The sequence below is a fragment of the Sebastes umbrosus genome, chromosome 22, assembly GCF_015220745.1.
Source record: "Sebastes umbrosus isolate fSebUmb1 chromosome 22, fSebUmb1.pri, whole genome shotgun sequence".
In the NCBI taxonomy this organism is placed as follows: domain Eukaryota; kingdom Metazoa; phylum Chordata; class Actinopteri; order Perciformes; family Sebastidae; genus Sebastes; species Sebastes umbrosus.
Genome location: NC_051290.1, coordinates 19,236,944 through 19,252,537, shown reverse-complemented (window position 1 = coordinate 19,252,537; position 15,594 = coordinate 19,236,944). Strand labels below are relative to the sequence as shown.

The 15,594-nt window shown below is 40.8% G+C and overlaps 1 protein-coding gene across 1 annotated transcript; it reads left to right on the top strand.

Moving 5' to 3' along the window:
• The first annotated feature begins 286 nt into the window (after positions 1-286).
• Positions 287-12,389, top strand: sepsecs (Sep (O-phosphoserine) tRNA:Sec (selenocysteine) tRNA synthase). The gene is made up of 12 exons (XM_037759647.1): positions 287-443; positions 2,090-2,205; positions 2,294-2,448; positions 4,200-4,318; positions 5,247-5,405; positions 5,660-5,813; positions 5,924-6,026; positions 6,212-6,341; positions 7,439-7,530; positions 9,464-9,557; positions 9,730-9,820; positions 12,110-12,389. Exons 2-12 carry the CDS (start codon positions 2,092-2,094, stop codon positions 12,354-12,356), a joined length of 1,458 nt encoding a protein of 485 aa, XP_037615575.1. The 5' UTR covers positions 287-443; positions 2,090-2,091; the 3' UTR covers positions 12,357-12,389.
• The last annotated feature ends 3,205 nt before the right edge of the window (positions 12,390-15,594 follow it).

Here is a 15,594-nt window from a genome sequence, read left to right as displayed (position 1 = left end):
TAGCTGCAATAGACATACTGTTACCATAGACAGAAAGACAAGTAAGACCCAGTGGTTGAGAATAGCTGCTGTAGCCAACAGTGTAGGTGTAGGAGTTAACTAACTGGCCCCCGGCCCAGGGGTTGAGAATAGCTGCAATAGACATACTGTTACCATAGACAGAAAGACAAGTAAGACCCAGTGGTTGAGAATAGCTGCTGTAGCCAACAGTGTAGGTGTAGGAGTTAACTAACTCCAGCAGATGGCAGTATTGCAACACGAGGAATGCAAGCTGCCGTTAAACCCCAAAGAAGAAGAAGAAGAAGAAGAGGAAGTGACGTCGGCTGATCCTTCCATGCTGCTTCCGCCTCCTGTCTGATTCACACACGCCTGTTGACAGTTTGAAGGCGGGTTGTCGGCTTGAAAAGCTTGAAACACGGGAAGTGTCGCAGGAAAGCTGTGAGGTAAGAAGATCTAATACATGTTATCTACCAAAGCAGCCGTGTTGAAGCTCTTCTGTGGTTGTTTAACTCTGGTGTAACAAGAAGTGTCCTGTTCTCTGCGATGTCCTGCTGTTAAACCTAAGCTAAGGAAAGAAGGGCAGCAGGCTGCAGGACTGAGAGGGTCCTGGCTTCCAATGAATTATTGGGTAGAAATGTCATTGTAAATGGAGATTTTCTATTTCTCTGTTTCAGTAACGCACAAGATTATGTTTGAGGTTTCCACAATTTTCATGTTCATACACTCTAGAGACATTTTTTAATTTGGGTATGTCATAGTAGAGATGTCTGGTCAGGGTTCAGGGTTCAGGGATGGGAGGAATGATAGAGGTAAACTCCAGCTGGTTATTATTGGACTTTCACAAAGTAGGGAGACTCATAAGAAAAATATTAAATAAAAATATCTTCTTTTTTTTAATCTTTATTTTTATAATATGTTTATTGGGTTTTCTTATTTTCACAAACACAATAAGAATAAGAATAAAAAAAACAACAACAAACAAACAAACAAACACTGGTACAGCCCAGATGAAAAAAAAAATGTATATACTGTAGGAGGTCATAGGAAATAGTCCATAGGCCAGGGAAGTCACAGGATATAGGAGTTCATGTTCAAGGGACTCCTTGTGAGATAATGGAGGAGAGATCAGGTCCAATATAATTCAGATATGTGCTGCCAAATATTGTGGAACTGGAAAAAATGTAGAAAATTAAAATAAAAAATATAAAAATATATATCTGGGGAAAAAAACAAATGTTTTAAACCCAAGCAGCATAGACCAAGATATCCTGACTTTATAGTCTCTACTATGGGTCAAGCTCAAAAAAACACTGGGTACTACATTTCCCATAATGCAACCAAAAACATCTTCTACTCCTAATGACCACTAAACTGATCTTTATCTTTGATGATCACCCCTTCCTCCCCCTCCCTTTTAAAATCTAATAAATTGGTCGATGTGGTCTTTCTGTGACTTTTAAAATCACAATATGCACAATCTGATTTTTTTTTATTTGTCCCAGTCTTGTTCTTTAGGAAAGAAAGCTAGAACCTGACTGATGCAGGATCCTTTAGGTTGATGACACTAATGTCAAACCTGATATTTGAAGACAGTCTGATAATAATATATTGGCTGATATAAACATAAACAAATAGAGAAAGAATTCTTATAAGGGTCCTTTTTAATTTATGAAAGAATTATGGACAAAGTATACACTAAGTTGGACATTTACAGCTGAAAAATAAACTTGTCTTTGCTCTCTGGTTTCTCTATCTCTCTATTTTGGTACTACAATTTCTTGGTACTTATTAGCCAACAAACAGTATATGCCAATAAGATATATCTGTGATAAGCTATCTGGTATACTGCAAATTTCCCCGCTGTGGGACTAATAAAGGATTATCTTATCATATCATACCTTATAATGAAGAGAGACGAGACAGATATTGGATGTGATTTTTTTATAATTGTTCTACTTTAGCCTTCTTATTTTAAACACTTACATACTGTTCTTCTGAACTGAAAAGATAAGTATTTTTGTTTGAAATATTCCCGTATGTGCCTGAGAGTTGTCCGCTAATGTTAACATGAAGCTGTTTTGTTTCACAGCGATGAACAGTGAAAACTTCAGCCTGAGTGAGAAGATAGTGTCAACCTCTTACATTCGACAGGGGAGCCAGGCGCGTCGTGGCCATGAGCAGCTCATCAGACACTTACTGGAGCAGGTAAAGTCTACAGCTGCCTTCATGTTCCCTCAAGGTTACTCTAAGGTCACTGTGGATTCATCCACTTTTCATGTTGTGTATGTTGCAGGGTAAGTGTCCAGAGGAGGGATGGACTGAGAGCACCATAGAGCTCTTCCTGAATGAGCTGGCTGTGATGGACAGCAACAACTTCCTCGGCAACTGTGGTGTAGGAGAGCGGGAAGGCCGGGTGGCATCCAGCCTTGTGGCGAGACGGCATTACAGGTTCGTGTTTGACATTTACTTCATAACGTCTGAATGGAGTCACTCTGCATAATGTTGCATCCAGTCAAAAATTACACATTTTTATTAAAGGTCCACTCCATCTGTGTTCTTTTTCCCACTCAGCCGTTAACAAAAAGCAGTGGCGTAGGTTACTAAAGTGAGCTAATAAGGTTATGAATAATGTGAACACTAGCACTAGCTGAGTCTAAATTAGCTGTGCTAAGTTTGGAAATAACTGAAAGGGTTATTTTGGATTATTTGAAGTAGGGTTGTATGTATACTCCCGTGTTCTGTGAATAAAATTACTTATGTGTCAATGGAATCTGGTGGCTTTGGAGAGAGAGCTATAGCAGCATCAGTTCCTCCGTCAGAAAGGGCTGTCTGACAGCGAGGAGCAGAAGAAAACGTATTTTAGCCACCTAAAAAAATCAATATCAGTTTAATTGCACACAAGACAGCCCTTTCCGACAGAGAACTGATGTTATTTATTTTTAGTTAAAAGGCACCATGTACAGTTTAAAACATAAATGTCACCATTTGATGCACCGTACCAGATTATAGCTTTAAGGTAATTCACATCTGTAGTCCACTTGGCAGGTCAAAACAAAGAAACATACTACAGAGTCATACAAGAAAGACCATACAAAACGTACAATAAACAGCTACACACAATAGCACATCACAATGTATACTTGTCAAGTAAAGGCAAGTCATGAAGACCATGGAGTAGAATTTGAGATCAGCGAGTACAGAGCTGAGCAATTTTCAACAGACATTATGTCGCTCTCTTCAAAGCCACAAGAGTTCATTCACAAAATCAGTAATTTTACCTTGCAGAACACGGGAGCTGCTGGTCTACCGCTGCATCAATCGGCTTGTTTGTTTGTGTTATTGTGTGACTTTCGGTTCCGATCTAACGTGGCGTCCACAGCAGTACATTGCTTGGCTTCCGTGCCGGTACTCCTGTCTACTTCTCCAGACTGGGAGCATGTTGACCGCCATCTAAGTTACTGTAATGAATAAAAACTGACTATGGATAAAGATATTTGTATATGTAGAAAGTCATCATGCAGAAACCTACGTCAGGTCACGTGGGAAGACCTTTTTTAGAAGGGCTTGGGAAAATAGCATTTTGACGTTATAACATACATACTTTGACCAAAACTGTGAATGTTCAGATTTGAATACATAAGGAACACCACTAGGAAGCTACAGAATGATATAAAAACCTAAAAAAAAATCCCAAAGTATTGGAACCTGCCATTTAAACAAGCAGTCTAACTGTGGTAGATTTATTATTTTTGTCTGTGAGGTTTTATACTTTACCGGCCACACAACATTTGAGCCCGACCAATACTGGCTTTGTGAGGCCGATACTGATATGTGAGAGTTAATCAAATCTGATAATAATAGACATCAGTTGTTTTTTAATATGAGCATTTCCTTATATGGATCCCATGAATTTGGTAATTACTAAATTATGTGTTTTAGTGTAAAAGTGTGAAACAATATCTTAAATCAAAGTCCTCTTACTAGCCAACATAAACACTGAAACTGATTTATCTATGAAAAGTAAAAATTGCCCATAACGATGTAACGGCCGAGCCCTTCTCAACATAGTACTGAAATATATTCAGAAGGTCTAGCCGTCCAGATCTTCACTAGTGACCAGTGAAATATCAGATCTGAATGCTTCAAGTTTAGGAAGTTGTTTAACGACTCCTGTTGTGACATTCAGTTGTGTTGTGCAGGTTGATCCATGGCATAGGTCGGTCAGGTGACATTGCTGCCATTCAGCCCAAAGCTGCAGGATCCAGTCTGCTTAACAAGCTGACCAATTCAGTTGTGTTGGACATCTTGAAGCTCTCGGGTATGTGTATCTTATCATTCAAACTGAGGACATTACATACTTTGAAAGAAAATTCAATATTTGTGCCAAGTAATGTTTGAATTTTTCTCGGCTCAGCTGCGTGTCAGTTGCGTTTCTTCTAGAGATTCGAGGTCTTGCCTATTTTTTCCACGGTTCACAGCAAACATAGACAGTGAAAACGATTCTCTGACAGTATATTGACATCATACCAGCAACATTACTACAGTTTCCATGACTGTATATGTAGAATATGTCACAGACAAGGAAAAAAAAGTTCCTATTTATTTTTTAACTTTAACACTTTCTGTTCTGTTTCAAAATATAAGGTCTCTAGCATTTTCTGGGGACAAAATGCATTAATTTGTTAACACAAGGCTTTTATTTTTGAAGTATTTGCAGGACAGTGTTGTGGAACATGCAGTGACTTGCACAGCTCCATAAATGAATAGAGTACCGGCTTTTAATTGTGGATTGTTACTATTATTTACAAATAAGCACGTGATTCTTAACCTTTTTCTGTCTAAAATAAATATAAATGACATTATGAAAGGCAATGTCAATGTAGAAACAAAGGGCTGGCAGTAGCATCGCCGCAGCAGAAAGGCTGGTCGTGTGGAAACCACACGCGTGAGAGACGCAGCAATTCAGCGAGGTAGCCGCCACGCGCTGCTCATGCATCCAGTGTGGATGCATGTGCGTAAGTCCCTGCTATGGGTGAGGTTCCAAAGGATCCTACATTTTTCCATAATGCAACTCAATAGCATCGCTCATTTGACCCTCCTAAATGCCCACGTCTTTCAAACCCAACTCCCCCAGTTTGTAATGTAGGCTAAGTTTTAAGTCTCAAATCCAAGCTGCGATAACTCCGATGACACCCTCAGGGTTATTTTTTTTTCAAACTGCGTGTTTTGTTTCTTCTGGATTACAGGTGTCCGGAGCGCAGCGAGCTGCTTTGTAGTCCCCATGGCAACAGGAATGAGCTTGACTCTGTGCTTCTTGACCCTTCGTCATCGAAGACCCAAGGCTCGCTACATCATTTGGCCTCGCATCGACCAGAAGTCCTGTTTCAAAGCCATGATCACAGCAGGTGATAATGACATCAATATCCGATGCCCTGTCACCTTTACATCCTGTTCGAAAACTACGTCGGTGTTAGAAAATATGGCAGCAGATACTAGTGGGGGAATATTTCTCAAATAGTGCCATGTAAAGTGTCTGTTGAATTACTAATTCTGTGATGATTTCTGTTGGCATTTTCACCCCCTATGCTAGCTAGTTAGATGTGTGCTTCTTCCTCATAGACACACACACACAATCGCTCATATCTGACTGTTTTCTCAGGCTTTGAACCGGTGGTGGTGGAGAATGTTCTTGAGGGCGATGAGTTGCGGACAGACTTGGAAGCAGTTGAGCGCAAGATCGAGGAGCTCGGAGCCGAGAACGTCCTGTGCGTTCACTCGACAACGTCCTGCTTTGCCCCGCGGGTCCCTGACAGGTAAAATCAGTTTTCACTTACCCCCCTTATAGGATTTTCTAGATGTCACAGTAGTTGATTTATAAATATAAATGAAGTCAATCATTCAGTATTATCATCTTGTCCCGTAGGCTTGAGGAGCTGGCCACTGTGTGCGCCAAACATAACATTCCCCACATAGTCAACAACGCGTACGGAGTACAGTCGTCCAAATGCATGCACCTCATACAACAGGTCGGTACCACACATCTCTCATTTGTATTTTTTGAAGCTGTAGAATACTTGTGCTTGTCTTCACTTGTAATTGAACTGGAGCTCACCTCCTGAATACAAATGTATGATTTGTAGGCGTCTTCACTGTCATCATATTGGTGACAGACATGGCGGTTGCTTAGTGTTTTTTTCCTGTCTGTCATCAGGGGGCCCGTGTCGGAAGAATTGATGCCTTTGTGCAGAGCTTGGACAAGAACTTTATGGTTCCAGTAGGTGGCGCCATTATTGCAGGTTTTGATGAGTCCTTCATCCAGGAGATAAGCAAGACGTACCCTGGTGAGTATTAACTATACTATGGCTGAACTACATAAAGTGAGATTATAGAGGTTATTGACAAAATAATAGATAAGTGCATGTGTATTTAATTGTGTTTTATTTTATTGCAATACTGACCTCTATATGACTAGCACTTCACATTTACAACTGTTAAAATGTGATGAATTTAGGGATATGAACCAAATAATGTATGAATAATTAATGTTGTAAATCCATGAGAATAAAGTATTAACGATACCGCTAGGGCTGCAACTAACGATCATTTTCATCGTCGATTAATCTGACGATAAAATATAAAATGGTGAAAAACGTCGATCAGTGTTTCCCAAAGCCCAAGATGACGTCCTCAAATATCTTGCTTTGTCCACAATTCAATATATTCAGTTTACTGTCATAGAGGAGGAAAGAACCCAGAAAATATTTACATTTAAGAAGCTAGCAACGAAGAATTTTGAATTTTGAAAAGCATTACAATGAATTGATTAAAGCCCAACCCTCCCACCTATAAGTTATGGATTCAAAAAACTATTGGGCATATATGAAATGGAACAAATAACTCCTTCACTGAGGCTTCAAAGACCCAAATCCATTAGGAGATGGAGTCCAGCACACAATACACAATAAATTGAGGTTTTCTCTTTATATATTTTCCCCTTAGGTCTTATCTTGTTTTGTTTTTCTCAAATTTGTTTTCTTTCTTTTCATCTCTTGTATTGTATTATATTGTATATAAGATAAGATATAAGATTCTGACGAACCATTCAATGCCAGCTTATGACCGTTTTTGATATTCAGTGCTACAAACACATTTTGATCAGTTTCCAGTCAGAGATTTGATACCCATCCCAAGCCGTCATCCATGGCTATACAGTTTCATTTTTTCTTTGTCGTCAGTCCAGTTCTAAGCAGAAAACTGATACCTGGTCTACCATAGACATACATGAAATGCTCCACCTTAACAGCCACCTATGCTTCTGTTATTGTTGTTAAAAAAGGAGTGGATATTCCTACCTATAATTAGGTTTTGACACACAGTCGATTCTGTCTAGTTTCTATTGCTGCTTAACAAAGTCACTTGTTGGTCTATTTTTGTCCAGGTCGAGCATCAGCATCACCTTCCCTCGACGTCCTCATTACCCTTCTCACTCTGGGAGCCAGCGGCTACAAGAAACTCCTGTCAGAAAGAAAGGTGAGGGCACACATCACCTTATAACGCCGGATACAGTTGGTCACATACTTCAGGTGCAGGGTGTGATATCTGCAGGATGCCTCCAGATGGTATGATAAGAACAATATATGGATTGGGATAAAAAAACACTGCGGCAATGTCAGTCTGAATATGTTTCTGTGCGTGCTGTGTCAACGTCCCCCTCCACCCCCCCCGAAGACTGAAAAGAACAGCTTACATAAGTTGTATTGAATTGCAGTGGATCACATGCTATGAATGTGTGTGTGTGTGTGTGTGTGTGTGTGTGTGTGTGTGTGTGTGTGTGTGCACGTGCTGGCGTGTGTGTGTGTGTGTGTGTGTGTGTGTAGCTCTATACCTGCATTCTGACTGAGTGATGAGACTTTCAACTTGCGCGAGCAATGAGCTTTGTAGAGGGAGGACTGTGCTATAGGAAGATAAAAATGTATCCAGAAGTTTCAGAAAACATCCCCCCGGTGGCTCCCTGGTTTAAAGCAGACTTGCTCACAATGCAGCATCCCCCCCTCTTCAAATGGTATAGGCACTGCAGCATTCTCACACCTCCGAAACTGCTCTACCACAAATGTACTGTAAATGTACTGGACTATACGTGTTTCTGTTGATGCTCAGACCTCGGGAAGACGCAGAAATCAATTACTTTAATCTTCAGAAGCTGGAGGAGGAGGACGACATTTTTCAGAAGGGACCTCGGATAGTTTGACATTAGTAAATAACAATAAATGTCCTAAACCTAAACATATCATACTCACAGGATGGCGTACAATACCCAAAATGCGATCTGCGCGAAACCAACTCCGTGGCACAAATATACATCTAGGAAATACCTCTGGCCTCTCGCATGACCCGACCCCATCAAGGCTTATTGATTTCTCTCGGTCCACGTTATACATAATTAATGTACAGGACCAGTTTTCCATAGTGTCTGCAGAACTGAGTGATTTCCTCACCTCCCCCCACGGGTTCAAAAAGCATTAAATAATTCAGACATTTCATCTGTTGAGATTCATTTACAGCCTCATGTAACCATTTTGAAAAAAAAAAAATGTCCAGATATCGCAAAGAACCAGCGGATGATGTGTTGTTTTTTTTTCGGTTAGGATGGGGTTAAGTCTTCACACACACACTTATTGTCTGCAGAGTCGTAGCCGTCCACCACTTGCACCCCTCTTCTCAAGTCACCCATTGTTATTAGAGAACAAGGAACACTTAGAGACACTTGACATCATCGAAAGTCTGTTTGTGTTTGACTCATGACAGAGAAAATATTTTTCCTTTCTTGATGTTTTCAAATTAGGAAAGTATGAGTCAGCAGTGTACGCAGTAGACACACACACTCACTGTTGCAGAGAGCAGATCCTGATGCTTCAATGGAGAATCTGGCGCTGGTAGCCAGCAACAAAAACACAGCTATTTGTTGTCGTGCGGCTGCAGAACATCTGTGTGCATCGCCCCTTTATTCAGAGTGTTCCGCACACTGCTTTTGAGACTCTGAACCAAACGCACTTTGTCAGCACATTTTAAACACGTCGATGTTAAAATCTCAGGATAAAAGCATGTGTTCCTCCTCCCCTGCCTCTCTAATTGATCCCAGAGGTGGATGTATGAAGGTCCTGGCCGGAGAGAGAGAGGGAGAGGAAGTGGACACACTGCTTGCGCCAAAGCCTGGAGGGGAAACGCACACAGTCAGGCAAATGAGTAAAAGGGGTAAGGGAGGGGTTTGGACACTGACCGGTCTGCTTGCGAGTAGATTTGCTTGATTAGCAAAAAAAAAAAACAAGGCTTCTGCTGCTAAAAAAAACACTGTAGCAGACTGTGAAGAGGAGCATTGTGCTGCTATTTATAGTTCTTTCATATGGCCCCTGCTCCCTCTAGTTCTGTCTCTCATGCCTCTTCTCTGTGTCTGCATGTCCTGCAGGAGATTTATTTGCTCCTGGCTCAGGAACTGAAGAGTCTAGCCTCTGTACATGGGGAGAGACTGCTTCACACCCCACATAACCCCATTTCACTAGGTAAGCTCAATGTACTGGCTACAGACCAGCAGACTATATTTGTATCCATTGGTTCATTTTGAGTGGTGAAAGCTAACATTTCTGATCATATATTTCTTCATTTCTTTAATCCTGTGTATTTAATCTAATCAGTTGTATATGTGTGTTGGGTGTGGCACCTCTCTTCCTCCAGCCATGTCTCTGGATGGTCTCCAGGCCGAGAGCGACAAGGCGGTGACTCAGCTCGGCTCCATGTTGTTCACCCGGCAAGTGTCAGGAGCCAGGTATGCAAACTTAGAAAAAGGGCCGCAATCTGGCCCGGAAATGGAAACATGGGGAGGGAATGGAAAACAAGAGGGTGTGTGTGTGTGTGTTGGGGAGTGATTCTACTCATCATAAAAGTCAAAAAAAGGTTTGTCTGCATCCGCGTTGCCAGAAAAAATGGCCAGTGGAAGTCAGCAATCAGCCAGATGGATCTGCTGAATCTGGTGGAGCGGAAAACTACTTTAGATGATTAGACTGCCCATCCTAGGAGGGCCGCCTCCCAATTTAACGTCATGTTTCCATTATGACCCACAGAGCAGTGTTGTCTCCACTGGGACAGCAGGCACACATGGTGTTCTCTCTCCCACTGGTAGTGCTTTTTCTTAACAGGAGGGAGGAGGATTTGTAAATCCTTCATTGTTGCCTTTTTCTGCCTTACGGCTGCAAAAATACCAAAAATGCTTTTTGTTTTTTCGGGTTTTCCCTTCAGTGGTTTTTGACCGAGCACGGGTGCATCTAAATATTTTAAATATCGCAAATGAATGATTTATTTGTGTCATTATGTCATGCTTGTTTTTGTGTTGTTCAGATTTTAATGCACTCATGGCCTCAAAGAAATAGCCTCCACACTTCCTCCCTCTTGATTTCTTGAGTATGTGAGCGTTTTCCCATGGGTCAGAGTGCAGCCGCTTACTCAAGTCTTTTATCCTCGTACCTCTGTCGCATACGTAATGAGATGCATCGACTTTTAAGATTGATGCTCCAATGACACGCATTGATCTTTCTAATTTATTGCAGAATGTGATGCGAGTTGATTTTCTGAAGTATTTTCAGTGCTAACTGTGAATACTGTGCGAGGGAGCAGACTGTTTCACATCAACGATGAGTTATTAAACATACAGTATTAACAGAGATCTACATCTTATTACAATGCTACCATAATGGTCTCTCTCATTCCCATAGTCCTAATAGCTAGCCAGTAATTGATATTATCAATATCAATTATTATTAATTTCACATTAAAGTGTGCTGACGGAGGTGAAACCCTGCCAAATTTCTGCGGCATATGTATTGATATTTTTGCATTGAGTACAGCTTATCCCTGCATTTTTACGTATTTTTTAAATTTCTCATATTGTGTTACTGTACATGCCTCTGCATTTTATCATTTGAATTTGAAATATATAAATAATATCTAGCAATATTGCAGAGTTTGACACTTTGAAACCAACTGCAGCTCAAACCGGTTTCTTCAAATGTTCACCTCTGACACACTTTAAGGTTGCAGTACGTTGACAATTCCGCACTGCCTCGTGTCACGTTCATTTAAAACATTGAATTTTGTAAAGGAATTTACTTTCCTGAATGAAGCTTCTAACTTTGCAAAGACAACAACTGGCAGCAGCTGACTTACAAAGTAAACCCTTCTTGTAAGGATCTCAAATGACACAATAAATCACGTGCTAACTGCCGACGATTTACCCGGCCGGATCGGATGTCACGTACGATCTCCATTAAAGAAACTTGCTCTTTAAAACTGCTATAATCAAAATTAACAATGTAGTTCTGCGCTCTGCATTTCCCGTCGGTTCTACAGAGCCTTAAAGCGTCTTTCAGCTCATTGTCATGGTTTTCCAGTTTGCGCTCACTGTTGTTCTCATTAGATAGCAACCAGCTGATGAACACAGTGGAGCATTTCTCAGCTAAAGAGACAGATATTTCCCTCTGGAGTTGGTGGAGACAAAAACGGAGCTAAAAGGAGAGTGAATACTGGCCTTACTTTCAGCAGGTGGCCAGAAACACGACTCCGAATGAATGCTAATGTTTCTGCATGTCTGCTGGATGTGTAAAGACTTGTTTGAAATCCTAAAAACACAGTATTTACAGTGGAATTTACATTGCAATTACAATTTACATTACACAGTAGCATTTTCTGTATAAGTGCAAAAAGACCTTCTATGAAAAATTCTTGTAAGTACCGCTTAAAAGTTTTCCCCAACTGTTAGACAGTGTAGACAGTTATGTTTGTTTCTATTGAAAACAAGAGAATAGAGTTTGTTTGCTAATGCTTCATTTAGTTTAGTGAATATTTTAATTGAATGCCTAGGGTACTGTCATCATTACAAATGATTTCCGCACTCTACGTAAAAGTCAAATGATTTAGTTTAAATACTAGTTGTTGTAAAGTGAATAGCTTAAACTATAGCCAGGTCATAGATGTAAAAAAAATTATTTCTAGTTGTATCCCGGCATGCTAAATGATCATTACTGTACCACATTATCCTTGTTTTTCGCACCCATGTTTCTAGGGTAATACCGCTGGGCAAGGAGCAGACCATAAGCGGATACACGTTCCGCGGCTTCATGTCTCACTCCGAGGCATACCCCTGTCCTTACCTTAATGCTGCCTCGGCTGTGGGCATCACTCAGGAAGATGTGACACTGTGCATCAAAAGGCTCGACAAGTGCCTGAAGACCCTGAAGAAAGAGGGAAGTGCGGCAAAAAGTAGTTCCCCAGTACTCCCGCCGTGCCAGGAGGACACTACTAATGACTGAGTGAGCTGAAATAAAAAAACTTTAACAGACAAAGTAGACAAAGTGATTTCTACTTAGTTTGAGCCGTCTGCCTGCACTTCCTTCTTACCCTGATTTGAACTGTGTCTCTGTGTGTGTGTGTTTTGAATGGCACTTGCTGATGGATTATCAATCCAGACATTGTAATAAGGTCAAAGCCTTGAGCTCAGCAGCAACAGCTGGGGATGAAACTACATGCAGGTGTTCATTACAAACAAATATGACACACGCTGATGTCACTGATTAATTCCCTCCTCTGAGAAGGTGTGCTAATTAGTCAATATTCTAAAGACACAAACTGCATACAAATTCTTCACGGGAGCATATGGTTGTTCGCCACTGATCGGAAGTTAGACCGAAGCATCTGCAAAGACTTGCGTTGTTGAAAATGCTTTACTTTATTATGGAGTTTGGACTCAACATAGATTATGGATCAACTGTTTACAATGGCCTGTACTTCCTGTGTGTCATTTCTCTTCATTAAGCTCCTTAATTACTCCACAGAGCGGTTATGGGATGAAATATTCTAGAAAGAAGCCAGTCTTAGCTTGAAATCAATGTTGGAATGTAATCAACTGTGATTCCTCTTTTTCTTTGCTAATGTTTCTTTTTGTGACACATGGTTGTGCATACTTTGTGTACATTCTAGAGCTGTCAAAGTGAACGACTTAACCATGTCATAATAGCTTGTCGCAAAGGATGCTAAATAACGCTCCAAACTTATGCTCAAGTTTGTCGAGGAAAAATTGTCATGGCCATTTTCAAAGGGGTCCCTTGACCTTTGACCTCAAGATATGTGAATGAAAAAGGGTTCTATGGGTACCCACGAGTCTCCCCTTTACAGACATGCCCACTTTATGATAATCGCATGCAGTTTGGGGCAAGTCATAGTCAAGTCAGCACACTGACACACTGACAGCTGCTGTTGCCTGTTGGGCTGCAGTTTATCAATTTATGATTTGAGCATATTTTTCTATACTAAATGCAGTACCTGTGAGGGTTTCTGGACAATATTTATCATCGTTTTGTGTTGGTAATTGATTTCCAGTAATAAATATATACATACATTTGCATAAAGCAGCATATTTGCCCACTCCCATGTTGATAAGAGCATTAAATACTTTACAAATCTCCCTTTAAGGTACATTTTGAACAGATAAAAAATGTGCCATTAATCTTGATTAAATATTTTAATCGATTGACAGCCCTAGTGCATTCCTTTTTGGGAATACATTAGGCTCTTCCACTCATTGATATATGAAACAATATCGCTTTAGTATGTTGTGCTATGTCTTCTGCAGTGTGATGTAATGTGATACAAAAGCCGTTGAGCCATTATCTCCATTTGAAGCCAGTGTATTGGATGAGATCATTTACTTTCAGGGTTGTGGAAGCGATCGCAAGGAACAGATAATCAATTAAGTACACTAAACATAGATCACTCCTGTGTTTAGTAAAGGAAATGTTCACTGGACCTGTACTGTATGTAGCATTAACAATTTAAGAGAGATGTAGTTAACTGTTATACTGTATTTTACTGTTACACAGCATAGGATGAATTTCAGTCAGAGCTTCACCAGGAGAATTGATCTTTAATCAGGTTTTCTGAAGTCTTTTGTCTTATTCCCTCCGCTCTCCACTCTGTCATTAGGAAGCAGGGCAGTTAGTGTCCCGAGGCACAAAAATAGACTCCTACTAAAACCTCACTGACTGATGACTAATCTATATTTCGATACTATGCCGTCCAAGTTCTTCCTGCGCCCTCCCCTTCATCTGCTGCAGATTAACAAGGTTGATTTCTGTTTGAAATGTAGATGCATGTTCTGGTAGTTCAAACACTCATATATGGATCAGAACTGGATGCACCAGCTGCCATAGTTGCTGCGTGTGTGCTGGGCCCAGGTGTACTTGGGTTTAGCAAAGTGTACAGTCAGCACATGTTGGTTTGCATGTGTAGCGATAGCAACAGCAGAGCCAATCCACCCGAAGCAGCCTTTGAAAGTGGACCGGAGTCGGATAGATGAGGGTGCTGTATCAGCACACTTTCACTGTTCCCAGGCTGTACTGAACCATTAACAAAATACAGTGGAAAAACACTGTGACGGCCACGGTACAGTGCAGCACTCTGAAAAGCAGAAGTGGCATTCACAAAACGTCTGTTTTCTCAATGTTGGCTTCTTTTGCGGCGGCAAATGTTGCTTCAGTCAGAATTTAAGGAATCACGGCTGTACTGTAGGTGATTTAACTGAATTTTGGAACGGTACATTCGAGTTACATGAACGAACCTGGCTGCCTCTTCATATGCAGAGCTGTTGATTTGTTTTTTTGTCTTTCTCTTCTCTCTCCATCCCCTGTCACCAGCTTGCTAGGCTTTCACATGTTTTGCTGAGGTTGCAGAGTTGCTGTGGGGATCGAGAGAGTCAGACCCAGTTTTTTTTTTGTGCTTGCCAATTTTAAAGGAACCCCCCGCTCTATTGATCAAGTCTGCTGCAGTGTGTAAATCAGAAAAGGGCTGCCACTGAGAAACTTGCACACGGCATCAGTCTTTTTTTTCTTTTCTTTTTTTATGCAATCCAGTGTCAATCATTGCAATACGGAAACAGCTCAGGTAAATCAAACAGTAGAGATTATGGGGAACATTTATCCTCAGCATTTAAATCTTAAAATGGCAAAATACACTTGCAGCCTTGTGTTTCCCTTAAACCCTAATGATTGCTTACCTTCATCCTTCCTCACCAGAATACACTAAAATAAAAAATATTCCTCCTAAATCTGCACTCCACACACTCAATCATAAGTCTAAGTACCCTAGGGATGCTGCTGGATGACAAACAGCCCCTCGCTCCTGGCTCTCAGCAGCTGCCAGGTAGAGCTCAGTGATGATGGAGAGCCAGAGTGGCACAAACAGGGCCACAGATTAACGGACCTGTTACCAAAAAGGTCACAGTTTACCAAACTAACAGGGTCATGGTTTACCATACTAGTAGCAGTATAGGGACATTGCACCTGGCTGGTATATAGGGGCCAGCCTGCTGCTGCCATCAAGGCAGCAGCTTCTGATTAAATACATGTGCTGTATGCTCGGAGCAGGAATAGCCAATCAGATACAAGGATTTAACCTGTCTATACCCAATTGTTCATTCGATCTACAAAACGTTTGTAATTATTTTTTTAAGTCTGTTTTATGTCTCCAGTAGCAAGTAACATGTCAAATTAAAAA